At 41.5% G+C, this 19786-nt stretch overlaps 1 protein-coding gene across 4 annotated transcripts in view; it reads left to right on the forward strand.

Moving 5' to 3' along the window:
• The window catches only part of BCAS3 (BCAS3 microtubule associated cell migration factor), a 1098472-nt gene that overhangs the window by 460345 nt on the left and 618341 nt on the right, over positions 1–19786 (forward strand). For all 4 annotated transcript variants that reach the window (XM_083173740.1, XM_083173742.1, XM_083173743.1 and 1 more), the window contains exon 16: positions 14913–15063. In XM_083173740.1, coding sequence (XP_083029866.1) covers positions 14913–15063 — 151 coding nt within the window. The remainder of the gene's footprint in view (positions 1–14912; positions 15064–19786) is intronic.

A 19786-nucleotide genomic window follows, 5' to 3' on the forward strand; every position in this document is an offset into this window, starting at 1 on the left:
TTAAATAAATACACACTGACACATATTAAAAATAAAACTTTAATACATACATTACACACATACTGATACTTACCTATCTTGATCCCGTAGGTAGGTCCCAGGGTCTTGATCCGGTGCCTTGACCTAGTTCCGGATCCATGTCATCATTCTTCAGCATGTCGATCTTCATGTCGGCGTCCGGTCCGGGGTCCGAAGAAATCCATGGTGGACCTGTGGAAGGAAATCCTACTCACCCAGGTCCTCCATGGAAGCTCTTCATTCTTGATCCGACGTAGTCCAGGTTTTCTTCCATCTTCTTCAAGCTGCCGGCAACTCCGGCATCTCCCCGCTGCAAACTGAGAGGCGCAGAGATGTTTCCTCCTCTGCGCCTCTACTCAGAATGATTGCTGGCCAATCAAGAGCTGACTTTCTTGGCTCCTAATTGGCCGCTAGGCGGCCAATAGAAATCATATTGAGAAGAGGCGCCGAACATGAAACATCTCTGCCGCCTCTTCTCAGTATGATTTCTATTGGCCGCCTAGCGGCCAATAAGGAGCCAAGAAAGTCGGCTCCTGATTGGCCAGAAATCATTCTGAGTAGAGGCGCAGAGGAGGAAACATCTCTGCGCCTCTCAGTCCGCAGCGGGGAGATGCCGGAGTCGCCGGCAGCTTGAAGAAGATGGAAGAAAACCTGGACTACGTCGGATCAAGAATGAAGAGCTTCCATGGAGGACCTGGGTGAGTAGGATTTCCTTCCACAGGTCCACCATGGATTTCTTCGGACCCCGGACCGGACGCCGACATGAAGATCGACATGCTGAAGAATGACGACATGCATCCGGAACCAGGACAAGGTACCGGATCAAGACCCTGGGACCTACCTACGGGATCAAGATAGGTAAGTATCAGTATGTGTGTTATGTATGTATTAAAGTTTTATTTTTCATATGTGTAAGTGTGTATTTATTTAACTATTTTTTTTATTGTGGAACTACAAGACCCAGCGGGCTCTTTAATGCCCCGCAGGCTGGGACTTGTGGTTCTCCAAGTCCCAGCTTGCGGGGGAGGCTTGCTGGGACTCCTAGTTCCACAGTTTAAAACAATAGTTTTTTCATCTATTTTTTTACACCAGTATCAGCTCGATGCCCACCACCCAGGGGCATCGAGGACAGCACCAGGCTTCAGCCTGGTCAGGTAAGTCCTGGAGGGGGGGGTGACCCCTTTATTGGGGGGGTCCCCACTCCCCCAGGGCCCCTGGCCAGGATGACTGGTCAGTAGGGTTAATGCTTTGGCCGGGGGGACTTGTATAAAAAGTCTCCCCCCGGCTGTTGCATTACCCTGCTGGCTGGTTTGGTCTGGGGCTGGTTCTTAAAATACGGGGGACCCCTAGTCATTTTGTCCCCCGTATTTTGGGAACCAGCCCCGGACCTGGAGCCTGGGGCTGGTTGTTAAAAATCAGGGAACCCCTATTTGTCGGGTTCCTTGATTTTTAATTACCGGCCCCGGCTCTGTCAGCCTGGTGTTGGTTACAGCTGTGGGGGGGACCCCACACTGTTTTTTTATTTATTTTTCCATTTTTTTTACACCTTGCAGCCTGCACGGATCTGACTGATCCGTGCAGACTGCCTCTACTAATTCGTATTAGCGGCCGTATATACGGCAAGCTAAAACGAATGACTACGACATCGGAGGGTATCAAAGCAGTCGTTTATGACTGCTTTGTAAATCCCCCTCCGTAACACGACTTTGCATACGACTGAAACAGTCGTATGCAGTCGTAGGAAAAATACTAATACGAAAAACTAGGTTTTTCATATTAGTAAATTTCCCCCATAACCTTATAGTGCATATCGAGCTTAAGGCATTCATTTAATGAGTTGAGATTTCGCTGGGGTCTTGAAAACCACTGCCAATGTCCATCTGTTTACAAATGGTCAGCACTTAATGATTGTTCTCATTATTTTAATATTTTCAAAGGGAAATTTGAGGAAATCCCCCCCCCCCCAAACAGCCATTTGGATGATTGTCCACAAAAAATAAGTACTTCATAACTGCTGCAGTCACTCCATGTTAATTTACAAAAGCAGCTTGAAGATAATAAATTGTGAAATTTAACAAGTCCAGAAAAGAGCATCTTTCCATAACTTGGCCCTGGTAGCTAATGCCATCCTCAGATGGTGTCAGCCATTGTTGTCTAAATAGGGGAAATAGGGAGTGTGTATGACTGATCACACACACCCAGAGAGCGCCAGACAATTGGATAATTATAAATGTAATAAATTTATTTAAATAAACAGCAATAAAAATGTATCACATCAAATGCAACATATAATAAAATGAATAAAAAAAAGGTACATTACACTCCCATGGGATATATAGCAACAGGTGGTAGTCCCGATATTTAGAAATCACCTTTTAGGTGTAAAATATACGTCAGATCCAGCTCAATTATCACAGATGTTGAATTTTTTGTGTAGATAACACATCACATAAAGAATGTAGTAGCTGATATTTAAGGATATGCTCAGTCTATTAAGCAGACTGCTCTAGCTTAACCGCCGGCTGTCGCCGCCTGTTGACGACCAGCCAATTTGTGTGTCGGCGGAGAGCGAGCTGTCTGCCTCCGGCAATCAGCTAAGTTGTTGCACGCTGAATTGCCGGGAAGTTGGAGCGGTCCAATGAATGCTGCAGGTAACTCACCCAGGACTTGTGCCGATGTCCGGCTAGCGTGTTCAGTGCTGGCGGCGCTGGGGAGACCTTAGTTTTGCAGGTAATCAGCTGGAAGAACGATCGTTTTCAGGAGCTGGAATCAATGACGCTGGAGCTGCAGTCACATTGGGAGTGCACCTTATCTCTGTAGCTAAGAGATAAGGTGCACTCCCAATGTGACTGCAGCTCCAGCGTCATTGATTCCAGCTCCTGAAAACGATCGTTCTTCCAGCTGATTACCTGCAAAACTAAGGTCTCCTCAGCGCCGCCAGCACTGAACACGCTAGCCGGACATCGGCACAAGTCCTGGGTGAGTTACCTGCAGCATTCATTGGACCGCTCCAACTTCCCGGCAATTCAGCGTGCAACAACTTAGCTGATTGCCGGAGGCAGACAGCTCGCTCTCCGCCGACACACAAATTGGCTGGTCGTCAACAGGCGGCGACAGCCGGCGGTTAAGCTAGAGCAGTCTGCTTAATAGACTGAGCATATCCTTAAATATCAGCTACTACATTCTTTATGTGATGTGTTATCTACACAAAAAATTCAACATCTGTGATAATTGAGCTGGATCTGACGTATATTTTACACCTAAAAGGTGATTTCTAAATATCGGGACTACCACCTGTTGCTATATATCCCATGGGAGTGTAATGTACCTTTTTTTTATTCATTTTATTATATGTTGCATTTGATGTGATACATTTTTGTTGCTGTTTATTTAAATAAATTTATTACATTTATAATTATCCAATTGTCTGGCGCTCTCTGGGTGTGTGTGATCAGTCATACACACTCCCTATTTCCCCTATTGTGTCTACCTATTTGCAAATCCTCCAATTTGCTAATTGGGAGCAGCCATATGTGAAAATCGTTATATATTCCCTAATTCCAAGGGTGAATTATCTTAATGTTTGCGCCCGATGTGGTTTTTTGTTTAAAACTGGTTGTTTAGTTAGGTAATTGTTGTCTAAAGTCTACATGGTGCAAGTCGCAGTAGCACACCAGGGTCTGAAACCAGATATAAAGTGGTCACGTTTGAGATCTCCTCACTTCTTGCACGTTGCAGTAATGGGCTCCTGTCACAACCCCATCCCTGCATGAGATTTTCTATAAATTCAGGCAATATTCTCCCTCCAGCCTTTCCACCTTTTACTCCTTCTAACCCACCACCGATAAGGAAATTCACCCCCTCATCCTATCCTCTCCCCCCTACACCTGATCCCTTTCTTACCTTACCTTCAACCTATCTCTCTCTACTGGCATTTTTCACTCACCATTCAAATATTGTCTTGTCTCACTTATTCTCAACAAACCCAATCATGACCTTTCCTCATCCGCCATCTACTGCCCAATCTCTCTTCTCCCTTCCGACTCCAAACGACTTGAGCAGCTGGTATACAGCTGTCTCACCAACTACTACTCTGACAACTCCATCCTGGATTCTCTTCAATCTCACTTTCACCCACTCCACTCCACTGCCCTCTCCGGTAGGTCACTTACTGTCGCTTACCCTGGTCACTGAATCCCATGAGTGTATCCAAGATTTTGGCTGTCCGTCCCCAACCTTGCAAATCTTCAAACGGGCATGAAAATGAACCTGTTCTTCAAAGCTTACCCTTCCACATAACCTACAGTAGCACTGAGGCCACTTTCCCTACCCACCGCCTCCTATCTTGGCCATCCCTGTCATGCTCACTTCCTTTCCTCAGTCCTCCTTGTCTGCACCTCATATCACCTGTTTGTCTCCCCCTCTCTCTAAAGGGTAAGCTCCTGGAAGCAGTGCCCTCTTCCCACCCATTATCACAGCCCTCTTCTCTCGCATTTTAATTACAGCTCTCTTCTACTCAGCGACTGTCTGTTCCCACATTTCTTCTCACTCATAATTGTTCATCTATTCCATCTATAGCAACTAGTACTATGAGGGCTGCACATCCTACAGCTGTATTGTGAACTGAGAATTGTGGTGTTAATGGTTACCTTTGGTCTGTTTTAATTTTGCCAGTTACTTTAATGTTTTGTGTACACTGCATTGTTCTAATATGTGCTCCAAACCACTTGTGGCAAATAAAATGTAATAAAAATAGTAATACTTAATTTCTTACTTTAATAGCTAGATGAAATTATAATTATCAGAGGCAATTCACAATAAATTGTAAATATGTTCCCAAGTGTAATCCTGTCCTTCTTATTGACTAGATAACGCCACACTATGTTTTCAGAATTGTTTGCAAACCACAACTTGATAAATCTGGGGGATTCTTTTCTTGAATGTTAAACATAATCAGGACCTAATATGTTTGGTGGCTTCTGCTATCTGTATGCATTTACATTTGTTCTAAAGTGGCATTTTATAATAAAATACGGTACTCTTTACCTAGAAGGGCGCCCATCGTGGTGATCGCGGTCATCGCGGGCAGTACATTAACAGCCGCGACGCGATGCCCGCGATCACCGCGATTTCCCATAGGGATCAATGTTAAATTTTGTGCTGACCGGGATTTTACATTCAATGCTTCAATGGCCGCGATTTGGCCATAGGAATCAATGTTAAATGGGCTACAGAGCCCAAATAGGCACAATTAACCCTTAAATGTCCCCCCAAATTTTTAACGCCACCCCACGATCCACGCCAACCCGAAGCGTGGCGAGCGCAGCGAGCCCGCGAGGGGCGGCGGTACGCGTCCTCCGACCTTTTCATGCCCTACTATCCACGTCGGCGTGGAGTTGAGAATAGAATAGTGTGGCGAGCGCAGCGAGCCACCGAGCCCGAAGCGTGGCGAGCGGACGCGGATACCTTCACAGGTAAACGCGTCCCTTCGCGGACTTCACAGGTGTCCGCGTCGCCACGGACACCTGTGAAGCCCGCGAGGGGACGCGTATAACTGTGAAGGTATCCGCGTCCCCTCGCGGGGCTCGCCACGCTTCGGGCACGGTGGCTCGCTGCGCTCGCCACACTATTCTATTCTCAACTCCACGCCGACGTGGATAGTAGGGCATGAAAAGGTCGGAGGACGCGTACCGCCGCCCCTCGCGGGCTCGCTGCGCTCGCCACGCTTCGGGTTGGCGTGGATCGTGGGGTGGCGTTAAAAATTTGGGGGGACATTTAAGGGTTAATTGTGCCTATTTGGGCTCTGTAGCCCATTTAACATTGATTCCTATGGTAAAATCGCGGGCATTGAGGCATTTTACATTAAAATCGCGGTCAATCATCCTTTTTAACATTGTTCCCTATGGAAAAATCGCGGTCATCGCGGGCAGCAGATTTTTATGTACCCGCGATTTACCCGCGATGACCGCGATTTTTTACCCCCGACGCCCGCGATTCCAATCGCGGGCGCCCTTCTAGGTAAAGAGTACCTAAAATACAGTATTTATGCATGATTATTTTATTATAAGCATAACAGTAATTTCTACTGAAATGTGTAGCATCAGTAATTGAAGGTCCAATTTCACAAATAAAACCCTGAAAACCTTTAATGGAAATACTGGCCTCTTCTACTTCACATGACAAGCAAAAGTAGGGCTCTCTGATGGGTACACCTCTATTGGGATCCTTGCACTGAAACATTCTTAGAATCTAGTAGAATTACTTTTGGGGGGGGGGGATTCAGAGCCAACACGAGTGCAGATTTAATGATTTTTCAAGCTCTGGAGCAACTTCAGATTCAGTTGAGGAGATGTTTTTTTTTCTTAGATCCTTTTGTAGTAAATGTTGTTCTTCATTTTGAATACATTTTTCAAGAGCTCTATGTTCCATCTTATGAGAACATTTATGTTGCATGACTAAAGCTTGCAACATCTGCAACTGACCACTTTTCTCTTAGACAATATGTCGCATAGTACTGCAAATTGTATTAGCTAACCATAGCGTAGAGAGCAAACTTAAATCTGCTGGTGTAAAGCCTGTAAGTTGAAATGCTTAATTTGCTTTGGGTGAGGTTTGCTGTCAAAGGGATGTGGGATTGCTGTCCATGTATTGATCGTTCTTTAAATCAATAGACGAAGAACAATCAGAGCTCCCCACAGGGTTTATGTAGTCATAGCAGACGCTGGAAAAGAGTCTCTGGAAAAAAAGACCATCATTTATGTCTAATAAACCTTTTAACAGAATGTATTTCCTGAGTACCTTGTCCATACAGTTTAGAGACCACCATTAAGATATATCTTTATTACGAGTCATTTTCCATACCATTACAGACAACCAATGTCAAAGAGTGGCAGCAGTTATTGGGATCAAAATGAAGAGTGAGGTGAAAGTTGAAATGCATTTTCTTGTAAAGGTAAAATGTCAGTTATATTCCCAAGTCCTCTTGTGAAGTAATAGCAAGAAAATTTATAGTGAGAAAAGTGTCACTGACGTTGTATTTGTGATCGTCACTAATGTGCACTGATGAAGTAAACAAACGTGGATACAACACGTTTTCTATTAAATATGAATGGAACTGTAAAACCTTTGTTACCATGCTATGGGAATGTGTTCAGACAACTTTCTTTTTCATTTCATAAGCTTTCATTCAGCACCACATTGTTTTAAGGAACCAAAGACCACACATGAGGCCCCATTAATGTATACTATTATAAACCCCTGATATATACTTTAATTCAACTGTTGAGTGCCGTCATAACATTTGGATAACATTAGGGTGATTTTTGTATTTTTTTCTGTTTATATTTATTATCTTACTACTTTGATAAATAGTGGGATTTTTTTTCTAAAATGCCAGAACTCAGAACTCTGCAGGCCACAACTTTTGTATTTAGAGCATTGGGACTGCTCATGGTTGATGGATACCAATCATTTGCGACTAAGTTTGTAAAGTACACAAGTATAGCCTACACTGTAAAGGCTTGTGAATGCACACTTAGTTGTGATTTGTCAGAGTTGTCACTAGACATAGTTTTGATTTTAATGGGTGATGGGTACTTCACACATTAATAATATAAATTTGTTTTCATTTTATATTTAAATTATCTCAAAAGGGAGTGGAATAAAGTTTATAAATAAATGTTGATTCTTGTGTACAAGATGGCAACAGGTCCAAAATTTAGTCACGTGTTCCAGAAACATGATAGCAAACATGGTGTAGACACCAAGTAGACTTGTTGTGAGTAATGTTTAAAGCTGCACTTACAAGTAATGTTATTAAATGTTCATAGCGATTGTCCTATTTAAATAGATAAAAACAACAACACTAAATTAACGATAAAAAATATAATCCATTATCTGTATTTTATGTTCAGCACATAGGGGTTATTTTAGTTGACTTGCAAAGGCACAATCACTCTCTAATGGACAAATCCATGTGCAGAGAGAGTTAGATTTGGGTGTTTTCTTGTTTCTGTGCAGGATAAATACTGTCTGCTTTATTTTTACACTGCAACATAGATATCAGGTTAAAGTACAAACCCCACCCAAATGTAACTCTCTCTATACAAGTTACATCAGCCCACCTGCAGTGCACATGGTTTTGCCCATTAGAGAGAGTGATTGTGCCTTTGCGAATAAACTAGAATAACCCCCTTAGTTGGGTTTGGTTTTCAATTGAAAAGCTAGAGGCATGGCAGCTTTGTGTACCAACTAGTGTTTACACCTTTTTGGATAAATGCTCAAAACGCTCCTGTTTTAGTGAATGCAATAGCGTGTGCTGTAGTTTTATTGGTGGTTTAAAAAATAAAAATAAGTTAACACCTTAAGGATAGGCACAGTACACCGAAAAATGGCTGATTGGACGATAATTGTATAGTGTGTTTGCAGGAGTATTTGTCACTTGTATTCATGCTCAAAGCACTTCTGAATGGTTAATGATATAGAATGATATAGCATGAATCCTATAGTTCCTGACCCCCTCATCCCATTTTAGAGATCCAAAGAAGGTACGGATGGTGTAATGGTTAGCATTACTGCCTCACAGCACTGAGATTCAATACCCACCATGGCTCTAACTGTGCGGAGTTTGTATATTCTCCCCGTACTTGTGCGGGTTTCCTCCGGGTACTCCGGTTTCCTCCCACAATCCAAAAATATACTGGTAGGTTAATTGGCTCCCAAAAAATTAACCCTAGAATGTCTGTGTGTGCATGTACATGTAGTAGGGAATATAGATTGTAAGCTCCACTGGGACAGGGACTGATGTGAATGGTCAAATATTTTCTTTAAAGCGCTGCGGAACCTGTGTGCGCTATATAAGAAACTGCTAATAAATAATAATAAATAAGGTACATACTGAGCACTCATAAAGATATATTTGCCCAATCTGGTTGGTTATGGTAATGTATGGGAGCAATTAACTTCTTGCTCCAAAACGCTGGAAAACAGACAAAATGGATAAATTTTTTAAATGAAGCTAATTTCACTTTTTTCTCTGAAGGAGAATTTTTGCCTGTTTTGCAGTCTTTAGAAGCAAATGGGTGATTGTCATTTGCTTCTAGTCAATGCTCAAATTCATATGCTCCAATGAGGTCTAGGGCCCACTGTTGCCCCTGTCACCCTCTTCTGTCACCAAGTGTTTTTCACTGTCACATTCTTCCTCCACCTGCCTGTCCCTATCATCCACTGCTATTTTGCATATTATGAATCTAGGTTGGAGGGGGGTGCAAATTATATTTTTGAATATGGGCTTTCCAAATGCAAGTATCCATTTTTAATGTTATACAATATATGAAAGTGATTAAACATATTTGATATCGACTATGATAATCAAATGTGTTAGCAGTGAACATCTAATAGATGTTAGGTAGACAAAATAATGAAAACAGAAAAGAGAAAAGTATGAAATAAAATAGTGTTTGGGGTCCTACATTTTTAAACCCTAATGTTAACATATAAAAGTTTGAAGATCGAAAAGCAATACTGGGAACAAAGTATATAATAACCAGACACAGAGTAACCAGCAATTATCTATTAAATATTGATTTAGCTATATAGGGGGAAATTTACTAAGAATACCAATACAAAAAATCATATTCGTATTCTTAATACGAGTGAATACGACTGCATATGGCTGTTTCAGCCATATGCAAAGTCGTGTTCCGGAGGGCAATTTACAAAGCAGTCAAATATGACTGCTTTGCAACCTTCCGATGTCGTAATGATTTGTATTAGCGGACGTATATACGGCCGCTAATGCGAATTCGTACAGGCAGTCTGCACGGACCAGTCAGTTCCGTGCAGGCTGCAGTGTGTAAAAAAAATAGAGAAAAAAATAAATAATAATAAAAAAAAAAAAACCGCAATGGGAATTTTCAGGGTAACCTATTAGTCTTAAGCAAATGACAAAGGTCCCTACGGGTAGGACAGCAATCAGCTGTAACAGTAGACTGACTGATGCCTGCTCGTTAATGCAGCCAAGAAAGTTCCACAGCTCCCCCCTGACTGGCTTCAATCAGCTTGAGGTGGCCTCCAGTGACACACCTAAGCCAGCGCTGTAAGTAGCGGGTTTATGGTGTGTCTGGATGTTGTTGTCACAGCCTTCTGCAGATCAGTGTCCCTTTCGCAAATGCAGGGCAGGACTCTATGGCGATTCTTTCACTTCGGAAGCTCTGCAATGCGCCACTACATCAGAGCCGTCCGCTGACACCACACCAGCAGAGGTCCAGTAATCACACCAGCCCCTTTAGTCACGATGCCCGCGTCTGTATGGGCTCAATCAGTGTATAGCCATCCACAAGGTCAAGAGATCTCCGTGCAGCCACAGGAGGGATGCTCCAGCAACCACAGTGGGGTAGTAAAGCTGTTAGTCTGTGCAGAGTGAAGTCAGGCTTCCCCTGAGGATGTTGTGCAGTGGCAGAGGCAAGCAGTCGCGTGTACAGGGTCAGGTGGCTGACAGCGCCAGCATCCCCACGGGAGGGCAGCGGTCACCGCCGACTGCATGTCTGAGAGAGCAGACGGGAGGTCTTCAGCAGCGCGACACCGGGGCAAGCAAACAATTTATGCAGGTCTGGGGTAACTTCTTTCGGAAGCTGTAGGAGAGTGAGGAAGAGGGGGGGGGGGGGTTTGTAGCAGGTAAAGGAGGTTGCTTTAGAAGTCAGCTGTAATGGCGTCCCCTTCGCCTCCTGTGAGGTAGGCTTCAAAGCGTGCAGGCCGGACTCCGGTTGATATACAGCTCCTATATTCACAATAAATGCCTTGTTAGATGGGTCAAGCTATCCTCCATCCAAAGATAATATACTTTTTTTCTTTTAGAGGGGGTTGAAAGGAGGATGTTAGATAAGGAAGATGGAGAGTGGTTTAAAATGCGGCCATCGTGATGCTCCGCCCACCGGAAGTCCACTGCTTCCATTCCTTACCATGTTGTCATTTCAACAGGCCAGATTGGACAAATATACCTTTTAGTTGTGTACCCAGCACAAGAAAGTTGTGTTTTGAGTAGTATATAAAAGCAAAGCATTTACTTAGTAGTTAATATATTTAATAGTGTCATCTACTGGCATTGATGTCTGTCCCATTACAGTTGGCACTTTTTTTTTTTTTTAACAATACTATACATACAATTACAACAGAAGAAGAGCAAATTACCATGAAATTCCACTGCAATTTGGCCTTCGCCATGGTAATCTTATGCCTTCTGGAAGAGTTTGCTTCAGGAAGTAGAACTGTCAACTGCAGTGAATTGCATCTTTTGCTCCCAACCTCCTGTACACCTGGCAAGTAGACATATTATCCACTGTACGAATAACCTGCTTTTCTGCATATATAAAAACTCTTTTTTACCTGAATTAAACTTTCTGTGGGCTAGTAAATTTCCTACGATTTCCTGTACTACATTATAATAACATTGTAACCATCGCAATTACCTGCAATCATCCTCTGGTTATACAAGTAATTGCAGAATTGTTGTAATTTTAAAAGAATTTATGTAGGCTTCTCTCTCCTGTGTGCAGCAGTTACTATTTGCTTTTGCTCCCGGGGTCCTAGGACAAATGAATCCTTTACAAGCACTGTAGACAAGTGCGTGAAAACTATTAAACTTTCACCTGTACCTAAATCATTAACAAATAAGTGTAGCGCCAACATACCATCATTATTAAAATAGTTAAACTTTTACTTGGGAATTTAGACACTTTATGTGTGTTTTCCAAGGAGTTACACATACTTACATGTAAGTAATGTATACTATCACACCAGTATTTAAATAGTAATTATGCTGCTACAGTGCAACATTTTTCTTGTGGATCACTTGTCTTCCTTAACCTGAACTCTGACCTTACCTTTTCTGGCAATCTGTTTGATTACTGGCAGACTGGATATTTCATTTACATATGCAATATGTAAATATGTATTACGTTTGCAATTTATTGATTGTAAATTCTATAAAACTTTATTTTTTTTTTAATTGAACCACTGAAACTTTTTTTTTCTATAAGCCCCAAATTCATTAAGATATCTTTCCTGTCTTTCCTTTTTTCTTTCGCTGCTTTCTTTCAATTTCAAGTTCCTTTATGGTATTTCGGGCAGCTTCCTGTGAGAACTCCCATTTCTATGCTGTTATTCTTCCTTATAAAGAGGTGGCTGCACTGGGGGTGTAGTTGTTTTGAAATTTTAAGAACCCTCTTGAAGCTTGGATTGTGCGGATCAGGCCTGGGATTTCTGTAATATGCATTGAAGAATGCATTGGTTATTTAGGAACTTAATTCCCAATATGTCTCCTTTTTGTATAAAGACAAAAGACAACATCTTACAGCGTTATTGAAAACCCCAAAACAAGTTAATGATCTAAACTCCTTCACTCACTATTTTTGACTATTTAGAGTACTATGATTTTATGACAAACAGGCTCATTCAGTGCTTTTTTCTTTCCGCTTCTTTCCTTTTTCTTTCTTTTCTGTGCTTTTCTTTTCCTCCAGCCTGTGTAATTTGTAGCTCATTTCCTCTTCTGTCTGGGGACTGAGAGGTCGAGAGTGTGTAACAATTGAAAGCGCAATAGTTCTTCAGAAAGACAGCATCCATGTTTAATGCTCAAAAGTTAAACACTGTTACTTTGTTTAGAAAACAGAGTTTTTTTCCCTCTCATGTCATTTAAATATTGAATTAATCCTGGCTAAATCCTATTTTATGTTTTCTTTAGTTTTAATGAAATGTTGAGTCAGAGATAGCTTGATGGTGTAGTTCGACTTCTACCTCTATGTCAGTATTGTATTATGTTGCAGCTATTTTTGTTAGTTATTAAACTTTGTCTCATCAATGTGCATCTAGAAAAACAGTCTAACCATTTTTATGTACTTATTCTATAATTTTGAGGTCACTACATATGCTTTTTAGGATTGGAATCTTACTGAGCATATTCAGAACAGGAGCTTCCATTGTAGACATGACTTATGTACTGTATGTTAGAACATCACACCGTGGGACAGATGTATGAACTAGCGTTAAGTGCATATGCTAAACTTAACACTAGTTAATGTTTGAACAGCACAACTTACGTGCGCTAGGGACAGACCACCTAATAACGCTCGGTTGTCCCCTTCAATCACCCCAGCTATCAGTGGCTTTGCCGCAAATTAGCCGCTACGCCAGCCCAGGGCTAGAGTTATCTTATCCCCACTGCAGAGACAACAGTAGCCCTGCTGCTGGCTCCGGCCAGCGCTCATGATCTCGCAATAATCACAACGTCTTGCGCATGCCCAGTGAGCTGCCCTGCCAGGCAGAGACAGCGCGTCAGTCTGAAATGACACGCTGTCTCCAGGAGGGGGACCTTGCTGGATGGGGGGAGTTTGTGCTCCCCCCACTTTGGCAAACAAGATGTTAATACATCTTGTCGGTGTCCCTTCCTGCTATAATACATCTGCCCCCATCGGTGAACAGTCCAAATGCTGAGGGAGAACACAAACAGACAATTACATGCTCTTTAAAAAAAAAAACAAGGAAAAGAGGTGAGTTAACGATTATCGTTACTCACTAATTACAAGATAATACATAAGGGTGAAAACAGTCCCTTCTTCTCAACGTTATGGTAGGAGAAGTGGGAAACGTGAAATAACCAGCGTTAGAGAAAGATTACTACATCTGCCCCCTTACATATCAAGTTTCATATACAAGCAAATTGTCACTCCTGTGGTTTAACACACTTGAACATGTTTTCCAAATACACATAGATTTTATGGTAATGGCTAATGCTAAATGGCAGATAATTAATTTTACAATCAGCTATGGTGAATAAAGAGTATGCTTTCTGTAAGAGGGAGCCTACAGATGTGTCCTCCTACACTATTGCTGCAGTCATTCTGTATCATGCCCAGATTCAGGTAGATCAGCCCCACTCAACACCAATGAGTTTTAACTGGTATCATTGTTTCTCTTTACAATAATCACAGTGAAATGGATGGATGCCTAGGTGCTGTGCAGCTTGGCGAGTATGTGTTCTGTGTGATAAACTGTACTCTCCCTGCTTATATTGTTACCCACCTGGCTGCTGCAACGACCAGTGGCGCCGCTGATGGCTGCCTAGGCGCTGTGCAGCTCGGTGGGTAGGTGTTGCCGCGTGATAACCGTACTGTCCCTGCTTATATTGTTACCCAACTGGCTGCTGCAATGACCAGTGGCGCCGCTGATGGCTGCCTAGGTGCTGTGCAGCTCGGCGGGCATGTGGCCCCTGCATGTAATGTCTTAATGTAATGTATGCAATGTCCCCCCACCCCCTCATCCCTGCTTGATGCTGCACTGTAATCCACAAAAAATTCCTAGTGTGCGCAGGCATACATGGCCAATAAAGTTGATTCGATTCGATAAAGTTGATTTGATTCAAAATGTATGCACAGGACAGTCTATCTCATTGCACAGATACAGCCAATCAAAGATTTACATCTCCTAAGAGCAGGGCTGCTGGCTGTCAGTTACGCATTCCTAACTTCTCTCAATCATCTGACATTACAGTCATACATGGTACTGGTTTAACATAGGATTTATTATAAATTTAGATTTGAATCTGAATCTGGAAAATAGGTTGAAATAATAATCCCCCCCCCCCCCCCCTGAACGCATGCTGCAGTACCTACCTGCCTCAAATTCAATGTTTCTGTGTATCTGTATCACTTCCTTCATTACTCTGGCCCTGGTTTCACTTGAGGTTTGGATTTTAGTTATTTATTTATTTCTAAAATTTGTTGTTGGAAAACTGTAAATATGTTTCTGCAAGATGTTGTTTATCCATGTAAGTTTACATATACATACATGTATCTAATAGATTGCAGGTTATTAACATTTATATGTTGTTTTGATGTCTACAGGTAAACTTAACAGTCAAGACAATTATAATAATTTCACCAATAACAACCCAGGAAACCCACGACTTTCGCCACTCCCCAGTTTGACTGTGGTACTACCACTGGTGCAAATAAAGCAGCCAATGACGCTGGGAACCATCACGAAACGCACTGGGTAAGCACTTCCTACATGTTTAACAGTCATATCAGGTACTCAAGTAATATAAAACAAGTATGGTAACTGCTACCCAGATATCTTGATTCTATATACTAAGTTAATATGGATAAAACAACAGGCCATTGACACTATGTCATCCATATATGTTTCCTATCTATATTTACAAGGCCATCCCAATTATTTGTCCCTATTTTTAAGCACAATGGCTGGTATCCAAATAACCACGGTAATTTACCATGGTTAATGGATTCACTGAGGCTATTCCATTAGCCAAGATAGACGGCACTTTTCAGAAACTGTGATTTGTGTGCCTCAGACATGCGTGGCATTATTCCTGATAAGCAGCCCTCTGAGCCACTATAACACATGGCACCGCATACCTATCCCGGATCCCATGTGTTATGGCCCGAAATAGGGACTTTTTTCTGTTTTTTCTAAGGTTCACATTTAAAATAAACCCCTATTTTTTCCCCCAAACGCTTTGTCCCTCCTTGTTTTTCCGTTTATTAGCACCCTTATATAATATCTGTAGCTCTTGCTAATCATGTCTGTGTGTATGACGTTATGTCAGCTGTAGTTATTCAGTAATATTTATTTTGGATACTTTGGAACTTTCAGTACAGATGGGTACATATACTGTACATCTATCCTTCTTTTGTGTTAACCAGCCCTTCTAGTAGTGCCGGGAATCTTTTTGCATCTTTATCTTGATAAAAATGTCTTATTTCTGCTGATTAAAATGTTATGTGGCATGCCTATATTCTGTGTGGAAAACACTGTAATGCAGCATTTCGTGTGCAGTTTTGCAAAGAAGATGCCATTTAATAGAAGAAGCCTAACGTAAAGACGCATGGCGCTACACTGTCACACGGCACTCATGCGTTATATGTATCATGCATGGAGAATAGATGTATGAGGACACATCTGTATGATGTAAATAATAGTTTTCGTGTCTGGACACACAGGTGTAGCTTCATGATACAGTGGGGCAGATGTTTGAACTAGCGTTAAGTGAAGAAATGCACTTAACGCTAGTTAACTCGGGGGATTACGTTTTCCCCAATGTATTACTAGCGCACCTAACATGCGCTAGTGACAGCCCACCGGTGGGGCTGTCACCTGCAATCCACCCAGTGAATCCAGGTCTTCATCCCAGCAGTGCTCTCAGAAAACCGTTATCCATTAGTAATTTTATAGTTGTCAGATAATAGTCACCAGCAGAATGAAAGTAATATATTACTGTTTAATACATTCCCGTATCACTGTTTTTCGAAAACAATATAATTTTGTAATGATAACAGGGTATAGAGAAGTATATTATTAACACCAAACAAATTGATTTGTAAAAATGTATGTATGAGGAAGAAGATGAAAGGACAAAAGAGAAAAAAGGTAAAAAAAGACACAGAATGAGTTGAGGAAATATATGGTGACCAGGCTGTTCGGGAAAAACCCATCTGAAAAGACTAAGGGTGCGTACACACTTGGACAATTTTTGAACAATATAGCTAATGTTGGCCCTTCTTAGTGATATTGTTCAAAATATTGGCCAGTGTTTATGCAGCAAACAAACGATGCGCACTCCCGCAGGTCATTAACGAGGGTTTTTGTCATCTGTACATGCAGCTCAATTTTAGCTGTCGTTCACAAAAAGGTGCATATTACTAGACTCTAGCTAGATGGTTCGTCATTCGCATATTGTTCAGTGTGCATGCACAATATTGTTTGTCTAGTTCACTGAAAACTGCAAGGGGAATTGTTCAACAATATATTTCAGCACATTGTCTAGTGTGTATGGGACATTAGTGCAAAATAATGAGAAGTAGAAATTACTGGGACGCTATTAGAGAAGTGGTAGAGAGCCAATGGTCCAACCAAGATATTGATCAAGGGCTTTGTACATTAGAATCCCTTGCCAAAAAAAAAATAAAAAATTGTCCACTTTCTGGAATGTATGATTTTCTGAATAATTCGAATAACGGATATTTGGATACGGGATACTCTACCTGTACTGACTTGAGTAAGTCATATCTATAGGATTCCCTTAGTGGCCAAAAATGTATCCAGTTTTGATTTAAATTCATTAACAGTAGTTGCTGTAACCACCCCCATGCATGCGCAAACCCCACAGACATCAGACAGGGAACAAATTTGTCCCGCACTGAGCGGTTCTGAATCGCCCACATGCTGTACTTTGTTTTCTGCTACTGCGGTATCCTTATAGTACCCATAAGTCTTTCATCGCTTATATAGCAGATGTACATGGGCTGGCTAGCACATTGTAGCTAAGGGGGCAAGAGGAAGCATTGGCCCATACATTAGTTATTAAGCTTCAGCTACAGTAGTTTATCAGAGGACACAAATCCCGGCCTGTTTTCTACGTCAAGTTATCACATCCTGAGATGGTGTTACCAAAGCATAAGCATTATAAACAAATATTGAGCTGCTTATTCCACTTAAAACATGATTTTCAAATACCCCACTGCCAGCCTCAGAGTGAATAAGTCATCACGGATTTCAAAACAGTGGTTCACTTGTAAGTAGCTGTGCTGTACTGTCCAGGGTTCGTCACCTTAGCTGCGAAGGAGAACCTTGGAGAGTCGTTTATGAAGTTGGATGCGCTTGATAACATAAAGAGACTCTTCACTTAAATAACGATTAGTCAGAGCTTACATGATTATGAAAAAGTACATAATGTGCCTGATAGGTTTTCAGCAAACATCATGTGATCCCATTCCAACATGAAGCCCGTGTAAAAGCAGAGCAACAAGTTATTTTTGTGTTGCTGAGAACACATACAGTATCCACCAAACAAGGCTTCAGTAATAAAGCTCCTGTGTGCTTGTGAATGTCTGTCTTTCAAGTGGCAACGTGTCAACCTTTCACATCCTGGCTGCACTCCCTCTTTATGAAAAATGTATGCTAGTAAAGTAGAAGAGGTGAAAATCTGAGGCTTGAATGAGACGAGCAGAGACTGAGCATTTGCAGAAATTATTTATTTGGATACTTGTGTCTGACCACATCAGACTTGAACTTCATCCAATCCATATGTCTTCTAAAGGAGGCCAAGCGGAGACTGGCCAAGAGTGGTAACTCTATAAATATATGTGTTACAGACACACAGCAAATATAATAATCATTTTCCACACGATCAGTAAGTAGTCTAATACCAGAGCCAAAATATAATTAGTTTTCATTTTAGATTTGAGCTGTTCTTCCCTTAATACTGATTCAGCCTTAGAATTGGATATGAAATATTTCCATTTCTCTCCTACATCTGTCAGGAAACCGATGTGAATAAAGGATTTTCACAAGGCATATATCCTGTTTGGATGGCTTAAACTTCCAAGTTGCTCTGAGCTCACACACTGGGAACCTGGATGACCACATGATGAGAACACTTTGCATGTGTAGGAGCAGCGTGTTCCTCCTCTTATTAGGCTTTGGCAGCTCAGTTTAATCACTTTCACATCTTAGGGCCTAGCTGTAAGCTTTGTGACCAAGCGCACTCTCATGTTATAAACTGTAAGGGGTCGCACAGGGATAATTGGAACACCTTTTTCTTTTCCAGTTATATACTTGGGTACTCACAGAATGTATATATTATACAAATGCTGTAAATATATACACACTGTGTAAATATATATAGAGAGAGAGAAAAAGAGAAACACTTAATCTGTTTGTTCACCAATTATCAAGTTCCCTTTGTTCATCTACAAGTCCCAAGGTATATCGGGAGGTGCTTTGATTGAAAGTATGTCCTCTCTGCACTTTTATCCTTATCACAGGATTGGTGTCTTCCCTTTAGGACCTTATCCCAAAGGCAAAATTCTAGAAAAACAAAAGAAGAAGGGGCGCTCCCATAGTGCAGTATCTTTTTTGAAAGGATTTTTTATTTTCAAACACCACGTGCCAAAGTAAGCGGTCAATCTCACCGCAATACAAATCACATAAAAAAATTGTCTTCATTCCACCTTACACAGGGATTAAAAATCACTTACCGGGGTGGGCGGTATGACTTCACCGCAGTACAAGCATTTATTATAGTATAGTGCCGTAAAAAAAAAAGGACCCGGTCAAAGAGCTTCTGCTGACTTGCTTCTATTCTCTTCCCTTGCGGGGCATGACCTAGTGTTTGTGAGAACAGAAGCAAGTCAGCAGAAGCTCTGTGACTGGGTCCTTTTTTTTACAGCAATTGCACTATACCCGTTAAATGCTTGTACTGCGGCGAAGTCATACCGCCCACTTATGTATGTGATTTTTAATCCCTGTGTAAAGTGGATCGATGCCAAGTTTTTATGTGCTTTGTATTGCGGTGAGATTGACCTCTTACTTTGGCACGTGGTGTTGAAAAATAAAAAATAAAAATTAATTTAAAAAAAGAGATACTGCACTATGGGAGTAGTTCCATGTTCCCTAGCGAATCTTTGACCCAAGTTCAGATTTAATTTCCTAGACGTAGTTCCTTCATTTTGTGGATCAACCTCCTTTGAAGCACTGTATCAAAGGCCTTAACAAAATCTACTGTAGTAGACCACATCCTGTGTTGCCTCGATCTAGGTTCCCACTGACTTCCTCATATAAACTAATTAAGTTAGTATGACATGACTTCCTCACAAATCTATGCTGGTTCCCAGTAATAATCTTATTGGACACTATATGAATGCAATCCCTTACTATATCCTCCAATAGTTTCCTGACTATTGATGTAAGACTTACA

This window comes from Crinia signifera, chromosome 2 (assembly GCF_055691185.1).
Source record: "Crinia signifera chromosome 2, ASM5569118v1, whole genome shotgun sequence".
NCBI classification, from domain to species: domain Eukaryota; kingdom Metazoa; phylum Chordata; class Amphibia; order Anura; family Myobatrachidae; genus Crinia; species Crinia signifera.